Source organism: Podarcis filfolensis, assembly GCF_964270895.1.
Source record: "Podarcis filfolensis genome assembly, chromosome: Z".
Taxonomy (NCBI): Eukaryota; Metazoa; Chordata; class Lepidosauria; order Squamata; family Lacertidae; genus Podarcis; species Podarcis filfolensis.
Genome location: NC_139617.1, coordinates 4,305,968 through 4,318,052, shown reverse-complemented (window position 1 = coordinate 4,318,052; position 12,085 = coordinate 4,305,968). Strand labels below are relative to the sequence as shown.

The window sequence follows — 12,085 nt, the reverse complement described above, 5'->3', positions numbered from 1 at the left end:
GCAAGGAAGGTCATAGCCCCAGGCAAAGAATACTGAGGGGGGCTTAACCAGGTGCTCCCATGACAGGCTCTGTCACCAAGACCATGTGGCTGCCACCTTCTGGAGCCATGGGAACATGAGCTTTGCCCGGGCTGGGCCTTCGGGGCTGTGCAGTGGCTTCTTCCCCATGCGGCCAGCAAAGGGACACTTGCTCCTGGGCAGAACTCCTGCTGGCCAGAGCCCAGCCCTGGCCCACGCTGGCCCTTCCCTGGGGCCTCTCTCCTGGTGTGTGTCTTTAGGCAAGGTGCACACCCCATGGTGGGAGCAATGGAGAGGACAGTCACCCACTCAACCGGGACCTGCCAGTGCCCATCCTCGCACTGTGTGGCCAAGGAGAGGCAGACAGGCAGGAAGGGCTTCTCTTGGCGTCTCAGCCTGTTCTCTGTCACCCTCCATGACAGGAACTCCACCACCACTGCCCCCACCTGAGATCTTGCCAAGCGAAGAGGGTGAATGTGGCAACTGGCATGGAACCTCCATGAGGAATGGCTGGCCAAGGTGTACAGCAAGGTCCACCTGTTGCCTACCACACAATGCCATAAGGAGGTTAGAGGGAGCGATCATTGTCTTGCCCCGGATGCTGCCAACCCATGGTATGCCACTGGCTAAACATATACCTCTTCACTAGGGATGGCGGAAGAAATTCAGTTCAGTACATATTTAATGGTGAACCTGCCTAATCCACACTTTCTGACACACAACCAGCCTTTGAAATTCGTACTTCTCTGAAATTTATGACACAATTCTCTGACAAACCAATGCTTAAAATATAAGTGTGCAGGAAAAATACAGATGTTAGTGAAAATAACATACTGATATTTCATTATATAGGGAAAAATTGCTTGCTAAAATGTGTACATTAGTCAAAATTGCGTACAAAAATGTGTTTTCAGATAAATTCACCCTAAAATGCTGGTGAACTTTCATGAAGATTAAAAAAACAAAAACAAATTGCAAATTGCTGCAGAAATATGATTTTAAGAATGGAAAATGTGAAAGCAGGAGAACTGAAAGTGACAGATCCATCCCTAGTCTTTATTCAGGCTATTGAAAGTGGCTGGTTTATTTCAGAGAAATGTCCCCCTATTGTACCATCTCATTTTGTTTTGTACCACCATTATGTATAAGCAATGTTTATAAACCTCCCTGAGTTAGGGATTTCAGTTTCCTGTGTTTCCAATCCTACATTTACTTCTACACGTCTCTAAATCAGTTTGCAAATTTATTTATTTTTAAAGGTCCTCGTGATAATCCATCAAAATTTTAGTGTGAATTTCCCCAAACAGGCACAGTTTTTGTATGCAACTTTGCTTAATGTACACATTTTTTGAACAGCAATATCCCCACATATAATGCATTCTTGAATGTTTTCTTTTCTTTTCTAATATATGCATTTTAAATGTGCACTTCAATAGACATACCTGGGCTGGAGAACTGCGTCGTAAAATTCAGATTTCAAAGGGCGGCTGTGATCCTCTTCACATATTGTCTCAGAAAGTGTGAATTGCAAAGGTTGGCCTTTATATGCAAACTGAATCAAATTGCTCCCCCATCCCTCCCCTCATCTTGCACGGGATAGAAGCATAGTACAGTGGTACCACGGGTTAAGAACTTAATTCGTTCTGGAGGTCCGTTCTTAACCTGAAACTGTTCTTAACCTGAAGCACCACTTTAGCTAATGGGGCCTCCTGCTGCCATTGCGCTGCTGGAGCACGATTTCTGTTCTCATCCTGAAGCAAAGTTCTTAACCCGAGGTACTATTTATGGGTTAGCGGAGTCTGTAACCTGAAGCATCTGTAAGCTGAAGCGTCTGTAACCCGAGGTACAGAAATATTTTTAATGTTTAATATTTTTATCTCTATAGAGCAAGCTTTTCTCCTCTCCACAGTCTGTCTCCAGCTTTCCCTAAATGGTGCCATCAGAGTAAGACTTTGGGGCAGACATTGTGGTCTGCAAACAGCAGAATGAGCAAAAAGGGCCCCCAAGTGCAACAGGACAGGCACATCATGTTTTGAGGTAAGTAAAGCACTTGTTTTAAGTACGTGAACTTAAAGCAGTCTTTTGACCACCCAAAATGTGATTAAAAGCAGCATGTAAAATTACCGCAGCAGACCACTGCTTTCTCCAGTGGGTTCTCACAGTTGCTACTGCGGTGCCCCCATTTATGTGAACCAGCTGCTGGTCATGATCCACCTGCTGATGCCCAATGTTCCAGTCAGCCATTCTGCCTGTGAGCACAGAAGTAACTACTTCATGTCCTGGAACACAGAGCTCATTCCCTTGGGATGCTTGGAACTCCTGGTGGGTCTTTCTCCCGTCAGAGTCACACGAGAGAGTTGAAAGAGGTGGGTTAGAAACACAAGAATAGGGATGCCAGCTTCAATTTCTCATTTTTCCAATCTTAAGTTCTTCACATTTCCATATCAGTTCGCATTTTTAAAAAAGACTTTATGAAAATTCTGAAGCATTTTGGTGCAAATTACTCCAAACAGCCACATTCTTGAACGCAGTTTTGTCTAATGTACATGTTTTTGCAAAGCAGTTTCTCCTAATATAATGCATATTTATATGCAATTATTTACTAATAAATGCACACTTTGCCTGAGCATATCTACACATTACTTGGCTGGAGAACTACATTGCAAAATTCAGAGACGTGTGGGTTGAAAGAAAGCTGTGTTTCACTGTGTATATTGTTTCATTTAGATGCAAACCAATTTAATTTCTCACCGGTCCTTACCGAAGGTCTTCAGAAGTGCCCTGCCATAATTGCAAAAGAATGGAAAGGTGAAAATGGAGGTTCAATACAAAAATGGGCATAATTTTATCTGGCCAAACACTTTGGCAAAGTAACTGAACAAACAAATATACAAGAAAGACTTTGCAGCTTTGCAAAATAATGTTTTTATTCAATAGACTAATAAGCAAAGTGGCAAGGGCTTATTCCATCCCTGGATGGTTAATTCCAGTCACAGACACATGGCACACTATAGACTGATACACTATTATGCCATTGCTGTATAGCTCAGTTGGTTAGAGCGTGGTGCTGATAATGCCAAGGTTGCAGGTTCAATCCTTGTTTGGAACAGCTGCCTATTCCTGCGTCTCAGGGGGTTGGACTAGATGATCGTCAGGGTCCCTTCCAATTCTATAATTCTATGATAAACAAGAGGCAATACTTCTATACTCATGAAGCGAACTAAGATTTCTTCTCCACCTACACTCGGAGAGGGGAAAATGGTGTACCACATCCTTTCCTAAAAATAAAGAAATAAATGCTTTGGTATGTGTGTGTTTTTTAAGTGCCCTGTTGAATCAGACCAAGGGCCAATCTATTCTAGCCTTCTTCCAGCAAGGACCTGCTAGATGTCTCTTAACAGCTCACAAGTAAGAGCAGGAAGTCAAAACCCCTTCCTCTGCTGTGACTACCTAGGAACTGGCATTCAGGGGCAGACTGCCTCTGATCATGGAGGTTTTACCTCGTAATGCCTCCGACTTGTGGCTAAATGTTAGAACCTATCTCTGCAGAGTCCCAGGGATTTCAGGTCGCACTGCCGACAGAGGGAGAGCCTTTTGCTCTTGGCAACCCAATAACCTCTGGAAATTTTGGGAAGGCATTCCAAAATCCCACCCCCAAGGGTAGGTGCTCCACAAAGTTCCCCTCCCCACATGGAGACGCTCTGGGAAACATGTTGGGAGACATCATGGAGCAGACTCCCGGAGGCAGGCATTCGGTCGCCGAACTGGCTGAGTTTGCCTATGCCTGGCTTACCCTTTTAAAGCAGAGAAGCCTTTCTCTCCCCCCAAAGCACTTGGCAACCATGCCAGCCAGTCGTGCCATGCACGGATGCCAAGATACCCACCGGCTCTGCCACCTTTCGAGAGGCAAGTGCCAAAACAGGCTGGGGAAAACTTATTCATCCCTTGCGTCGGGGAGCTCAAGGCAGCCGTGTCTTTTAAAAGCAGCTTCACCTTAAATGGTTTCTTTTTTCCCCCCAGGGTTCCTAGCAAGGTGAGCTAACAGGAAAGCGGTGGTACCACTGCAAGCTGCCGGCTTCCGTTGTGGCCGAGTGACTCGTCCGTCAGCCCACCCGCCGCTTGGCCTGCACCAAGTCCTGCATCCCAAGGCGCAAACCCAAGCAAAGACAGAACATGGCCAGCGCCTCTTCAACATCACCCTCCGCAAGCCCTGATTTGGGGACTCCACCTGGTTCAGCCACCCAGCTGTGGCTTCCTTACCTGCTGGGATTGAAGGGGTGGGGGTTGGGCATGATGGCCGGCTAGACGCCGGTTCCCACACTTCCCAGAATGGCAGAGGGGCCCGGGATTCAAGGAGAACAAAACCTTATCGACTGCGAGGTGCTGGAGAAGTTTGAAGCACCTGACCCTCCTTTTTCATGCTTTTTTAAAAAAAAAAAAAGAAAGAAAATGGGCTGTAGGGCAAGTGTGTATTGGGTCTCGCTCATACACTCCCCTTCAGTTACCTGGGCAGATTTGAGGGTAAACCATACACAGCACGGGTCTGCCCTTGTGGCTCGTTGGAAGTTGAAACTGCTACACATGTACTATTACGTTGTCGTTTCTATGAGGATATACATTTGACTTTTATTACACCTGTTTTGCAAAAGTCCAGGAAAGAATCGGAACACCATAGTTTAAAACTACTGCTAGAGGACAAGAATCCCAAGACTACATTAAATGTAGCTAAATTCTGTGCGTCTGCAATCAATCGCAGGAAGCAAGTGGTATTCCATAGTGACTAAACCCCTAAATGTTATTTACAGGGGGCACGCTAATAATTAATTTTAATTTTTATATTTAAATCCTTGTTATATTCATAGTGTCTTTTGTATTTCTGATATATATTTTTATGATCTGTGATATTGTGTGTGTTGACGCTGGTCTGTGACCGTATTAATAAATTCATTCATTCATACCTCGTAATGGGAATTGTGTGTGTGTGTGCGTGTGTGCGTGTGTGTGTGTGTGTGTGTGGAGGAATTGTGTTTGGGGGCTGCAAAGTGTGAGGAGGGTTTAACCCTTTCCTCCTCTGACTTATCAGTTTGCATTTTTTTCAAGACTTTATGAAAATTCATAAGCATTTTAGTGCAAATTTCTGCTAACAGGCACATTCTCAAATGCAGTTTTGCCTAATGTACATGTTTTTGCAAACAATTTCCCCATAATACAATAGAGTTTTCTGCATTGTTTTCACAAATAAACTGCTTTTTGTGCAGAGAGCTTGGTTGAGGAACTGCACCACAAAACTCAAGAAAGTGCCCAATATCGAAGGAGTGCTTTGTTTCATTTCGCTCATGTGTTTGGGACGTGCAGGTGAGGCAGGTTTACATTAAAATGTGAAGAGGAGAAATTATCACTAGTCCCCAAATACAAATGTCATGTTCAGCACTGTGTAAAATCTGGCCCCAATATTTATCTATTTAAAAGCATTTATATACAGCTTAATATTTCAACAATCTCTGAGTGATGGTTAGAGCCATTGATATGCTTCCTTTCCCCCATTAATTTATCCAATCCCCCACACACATACCCTAAAGCTAAGAACATGAGCAGAACCTGTTAGATCAGGCCAAAATCCCACCTAGTCTATCATCCTGGTCAACTAAATGAAAGTGAGACCTGCACTCAACAGCACTCCCCACACTTGTGAGCATTAGGGCGCAATGGGTCCGTTCACCGAAGGAAAGCTGTGGGCAGGATTCCTGCATTGTAAGGGTTTGGACTAGATGACTTCTGGGGTCCCTTCCAACTCTGCAGTTCTGTGATTCTAGGATTCCTAGCAACTGGCATTGGGGGGGGGCATACACCCTCCAATGCAGGAGATGGTACATAGCCATTGTGCATGAAGTGTTGTATCCCCTAAGCTTGTGGAACTTCCTCCCAACTCAGATTGGACAGCCACTCTGCTTGCTGAACTTCAGGCGCATGGTGAAGGCTTTCTGATACCAGCAGGCATTTAAAGGAAGTGCTCAGGACTATATTATTTTTTCGTTATTTATTTATACTATTTATATACTGCTCTTTATCCGAAGATCCCACCATCATAATTTATGTAGCAAAATCATAAAAGCACAATGCAGAGCATAATAATACGCAGCATAAGGATAAAATGATGAGTGGCTCAGAGTGCCTTCCATCAGCTTCGGCTGGTGACCCAGCTACGCCCCTATCTGGACAGGGATAACCTAACTACTGTTGTCTATGCTCCGGTAACCTCAAGGGTAGATTACTGCAATGCGTTATATGTAGGGCTGCCTCTGAAGACGGTTCGGAAACTTCAGTTACTGCAGAATTCAGCTGCCACGTTGCTCACCAGAGCAAGACAGTTTGAGGATATTACACTGATCCTGGTCCGACTGCACTGGCTACCAATTAGTTTCCAGGTCCAATTCAAAGTGCTGGTTTTGAAAGCCTTAAACGACTCAGGACTGCAATACCTCAAGGGCCACCTCTTTCCATATGAACCTACCCAGACCCTGAGTTGATCTTCTTGAGGCCCTTCTTCATGTGCCTCCTCCTCGAGAGATCCGGAGGGTGGCAACACGAGAACAGGGCCTTCTCTGCAGTGGCTCCCTGTCTGTGAAATGTTCTCCCCAGAGAAGTTCACGTGGCACCTTCATTATTTTTATTTTTATTATATATTTTGTGGTTTTATATTTTGATTTTGTTCTGTGAAACACCCTGAGACCTCTGGGTATAGTGTGATATATAAATTAATAAATAAAATAAAATAAAAACCATAATAACAGCCCCCCCCTCCACATAAGTATTTAACAGGCCATAGATTGCTTAACGGCCATAGGCCTGGGTAGAGAGGAATACTTTCACCTGGCAGCTAAAGATATGTAATGGTGGTGCCAGGCGAGCCTCTCTAGGGAGAACATTCCACAAACGGGGAATTTGGTTTTATGATTAATTTTTACTGTTGTCTTATGGTGTTAATTTATGTACACAGCTTACAAACGCTAATGAAAAACACTGGAAATCAACGAAGGTTCCTATGTGGGAACCTTACGAATGTATGGAACGTTGCTTTTTCTGAACATCTGGTCAGATCCAGACATGTAATCTGGGGTGAAACCAAATCAGACAGTTCTGAGGCAGACTGCTTCCCATTTTCTGATTATATAAATTGGGAGAGTCATATAAGCAACTCCTCCCACGACTCACTCCTCATTGCAGTAGTGCTACATAGACTTGTCTTACGTATTCAGTTACATACAGCAAGAGTCTTACATATGACTCTTGCTAAATGTAACTGCATGTCTATAACATGTCTATAACCAAAAATGCACCGTCTGTGCTTCTGTTACTGCTTACATGGTTATGTGTTAGTTTGCTTCTGCAGCAAAGAAATAAAAATTATTATTTTAAGAAGGAAGAAATGCCAATGATTAAAACTCTTTAAATAAACTAACTAACTAAGTATGGCTAATAGCCACTGAAGCCTCATGAATTTGTCTGATCATCTTTAAAAACACCCAAGCTAGCAACATTACTACATTATTGAGGGAGTGAACTCAATAGTTTTGACTATGTGAAGGAGGACTTTGTCTCTTCTGAATCTTCCCAACATTCATAATTATTCATTCATTCATTCATTCATTCATTCATTCCCTCCCTGCCCATCTGGGTGGCTTTCAACAGAACCTTAAAAACAGAATAAAACTTCAAACATTAAAAATTTCCCCAAACAGAGCTCCTTCAGATGTCTTCTAAAAGTTGGATAGTTGTTTATTTCCTTGACATCTGATGGGCGGGCATTCCACAGGGCGGGTGCCACTACCAAGAAGGCCCTCTGTCTGGTTCTCTGTAATCTCACTTCTTGGAGTGAGGGAACCACCAGAAGGCCATCGGAGCTGGATCTCAGTGTCTAGGTTGAACAATGGGGGTGGAGACGTTCCTTCTGGTATACTGGGCTGAGGCTGTTTAGGGCTTTAAAGATCAGCACCAACACTTTGAATTGTGCTCGGAAACGAACTGGGAGCCAATGTAGGTCTTTCAGGACCAGTGTTATATGGTCTCAGTGACTGTTCCCAGTCACCAGTCTAGCTGCCGCATTCTGGATTAGTTGTAGTTTCTGGGTCACCTTCAAAGGTAGCCCCACGTAGAGCGCATTGCAGTAGTCCAAGCGGGAGATAACTAGAGTATGGGACTTCCGGTCAGCGCCAGCGACAATGGCGGATTTCCCCTGATCTCCCAGGGGAACCGCTCCGGGGATTTAGGGTCTTTCGCTGCGGCGAAAGCGGAGACCCGTTAGAAACCACAGGCGGGGGAAGCCTGTGGACCTGGGATCCGGCGTGCACCTTTTGCGCCTCCCTTGCTTGCGAGGAGTCCTTTTTTTGAGGCTCCGTTGCAAGGCGGGGTGAGCAGCGCGGTGCTTCGGATCGACCGTTTCGTCCCCGGAGTGAAGCCGCACAGCTGTTGTCGGAGAGCGCTGATTTCTTTCTGGACAATTCGGCTCTAAAAGTAACTACCCGTGAGTAGAACCGATTAGAAGATTTAAGATAAAGACCGAGGTTTAAAGAAATTAAATTTTAATTGGAAATTTTTAAAGAGGAAGAGTTAATCTGGATTTAATAGCGGGAAGGTGTAAACAGGAAGTCCACCTTCCGCTTTTGTATATAGCTTGAAGCAAAGACACTACAAGCAAAATCCTGCAATTTTATTTTGCAAGTTTAAATATCCGCTGTTTAAGGTACCTACCCCCTTTGGAGGAAGTAGGGGGAAACTTTGATTTGGACAATATTAGGACTTAAAACCATCTCAGCACTGACCTGGGAACAGGCTGCCTGAATGCTAAGATTTGATTTTAAAAATTACTTTTTTTTCTAACAAAGGGATGTTGACAGCTGTTCAAAAGATACAGTTTCCTCTATCCCCTTTTGCATTCAAAATGGTGACCTGCAACATTGTTTACTTCTTCTTGAAATTGAACTGGCACTTGGGAAATAGTTAAATTGTATCCCTCTAGTGGGGAAACTTTGAAACTTTGAAACTGTTACAGGAACAAGTGCCAGCTGCAGATAAAAGTCTGGGAATTGACCTTGAGCAACTTAAAATGCAGACCTCTGAAGCAATAATGAATGAAATACACAAAATAAACTTTCTGCTGGAAGGGATCCATAAGAAATTGGATGACATGATCGGATTGGACAGCGGGGAACAGGAAAAGAATGGTGAACTGGCAGAAGGAAAGGAAGAAGAGACTAAAGGAATACATGAGGAACTTTCGACTCCACAGAGGCAAACTGAGGTTTACAAACCGAGGACATGTGACATGGATTTTGCTGAGGGACAGATTGTTATAACAGGATGTCAGTTCGGACTGGTAAAATGGAAAGATCCCATTTCACAGGGATCTGTGGACTGTTGGAATATGGACATGGACCTGGGTTTGGAAGATTTAGATGGACTGGGGGCCTACGGGTTTGGAGGTACTTGGACATACCTTCTGAAAGATCACTCAAATTACAATTATAACCTTGGAAACCTAACTGAATTGCACAAAGGATGTAACTTCAATGTCAGGATGGAATACTTCAGAGATGAGTCAGTTGGTATTAAAGAATTTAAACAAAATCGGCAGAAGGGGCTTGGAGGGGACTTAAGAGCCTCTGATATTAGATTTCCAGATTGAGAGACATCAGGGAATGGACGGAAAGGACAGGCAGTTTTTGGGACCAGGGGGATGCTGAGGGGGAAAATTAGGGAAATTCAAAGTGTATAAAATATATATTAGGCTCAAAGTTTAATGTAAAACAAAGTAAAATATTTGCGAGATTGAACAACGGTGGATAGACACTCCCTGGATTTTGTGTAAATGATGTGAGAGTTTATGTAATTATATGTGGTTAATTTAAAGTTTAAACAAGGTTGAGGAAAGTACGTTAAGTATACAGACAAAATTTCTGGTAAAATGGGAGGGATTTGCTGAAATAATAATCTGAAGCGGAATACAAAAAAGGGAGGTGTGAGGAAGTCAAAGAAACAAGCAAACGAAAGTATGACTATGGATGTTTTAATTTGTTTTTATGTATTGTTTATTGTTAGATTTTTCTTTTTTTCTTTTTTGTGTTTTTATTTGTTGTTTTTGTTTGTGTTTTATCTTTTAAAACCTAATAAATATTACTTTAAAAAAAAAAAATAGAGTATGCACCACTCTGGCGAGACAGTCTCCGGGCAGGTAGGGTCTCAGCCTGCATACCAGATCGAACTGGTAGACAGCTGCCCTGGATACAGAATTGACCTGCGCCTCCATGGACAACTGTGAGTCCAAAATGACTCCCAGGCTGCGCACCTGGTCCTTCAGGGGCACAGTTACCCTATTCAGGACCAGGGAGTCCCACACACCTGCCTGCCCCCTGTCTAAATTCTAGCATGAGGGCTAGAGAAACATTCTGCCTCTTCACTTTTTCTGCACCACGCTTAATTCTTTATATCTCTATCACTTCTCTTAGTCATATTTTTTTGAAACTAAAAAGCTTCAAATGTTGTAACCTTTTCTCAGAGGAGAATCGTACCACCTCCTTGGTTCTTTTGACTGCCCTTTTCTGAACATTTTACCAGCTCTACAACATCCTTTCTGAGGTGAGGTAATGACATCATAGCACTTTTCCAGCAGCAAATTGCCCCAAATTAGCTACACATGAATATATCCTATTATCTATCTTGACTCTCACCTTGGTCCTTGGCTGGATTCCAGCATAATGAGAAAGAATGAGGAAAAATATCTCTCTATTGACTTTCTCTACATAATGAAAAACTTTTTTATATATACGTACATCTATCATATCTGCCTGCTATTTGTTTCCCTCTGTTACATGTCCTATTCAGAGCAGACCCATTGAAATTAAACATGACTAATTGTCTTAATGTCCATCAAATTCAACGGGTCTTCTCTGAAGAGAATTTAGTTGGATGCAACTACATGTATTCTTTTCCCCACCCCTCTGTGCATCTTCCTCCAGCTACTGGATCTCAATTTGCTGGTTTAAAAAAAGACAGCAGATCCTACGACTTGGAAGTCTTGACAACCATGGTCTGCAGCAGTAAACCCTGAAGTTGTTCTCACGCTTGTGAAAACCCTTCCTTCTCAATTTGGCCCTTCCTTACAGAGTGACACCAGAGGAAACGAGGAAGCAGCCTTACCTTGTCCACCTTCATGTGAAGATATAAGCCAAAAAGCACTGTCCCAACGAGCTGTGCGATAACGAACACTGCCATCAAGCTTGTGAAGGCTTTCATGGTGAAGCCAGCAGGTCTTGGGGTTGTGGATGGATAAGGCTCACCAGAGTCCATGTGTCTCTATCTCCTGAATTCTTGCGTCTCTGAGCCTCTTGAAAACCACCTCGCTACTTACTCTGCGCAAGAGAGCAACAAGTGCGCTCTCTCTCTCTCTCTCTCTCTCTCTCTCTCTCTCTCTCCCTCTCTGTGTGTGTGTGTGTGTGTGTGTGTGCGCCTGCCCACCTCTTCCTGGGGAGGAAACTCATCTTCCATTTGTTCACACTCCTCTTCCACAACAACAGCGACAACAAAGTCATTTCCTGAATTCATCGTTTGCCATTCGCTTCCATGGGTTGTCACAAGTTCCTCCTCCAGCAACTTCATTCTTCTGCCCACCCCCCACCTTTCCCCCCTATCATAGACAGACCTTTTTTTTTCTTTCCTCTTCACGCACACCCCAACCTCTTCCTGGCTTCAAAGAAAGAAAGCATCGGTGACTAAGGACGGGCAAGTCTGTCAATTCTGGGTTCAGTTTCTCATTTTTCCCATCCAACACTAAATTCTCCACATTTCCACATAAGTTTGCAATTTTTGTTAAGTCCTTGTGAAAATTTGTTGGCATTTTAGTATGAATCGCTCCTAGTACATTCATATTTGTATGACATTTAATGTACACATTTTTGCAGAGCATTTTCCCCTAATGTAGTGCATCTTCATAATTTTCACAAAAAAAAAAAAATTATGTACACTTTACCCTAGTGTCTGCAATTTGGAACACATTACTTGCCCAAAGAGCTGC

The 12,085-nt window shown here is 43.4% G+C and overlaps 1 protein-coding gene across 1 annotated transcript in view; it reads right to left on the bottom strand.

Annotated features, from left to right (window-relative positions):
• The window catches only part of CD40LG (CD40 ligand), a 33,605-nt gene extending 21,991 nt beyond the window's left edge, over window positions 1-11,614 (bottom strand). The window contains exon 1 of the mRNA XM_083595669.1: window positions 11,212-11,614. Within this exon, the coding sequence (XP_083451795.1) occupies window positions 11,212-11,361 (150 nt within the window). The 5' untranslated portion in view covers window positions 11,362-11,614. The remainder of the gene's footprint in view (window positions 1-11,211) is intronic.
• Between the last annotated feature and the right edge of the window lie 471 nt (window positions 11,615-12,085).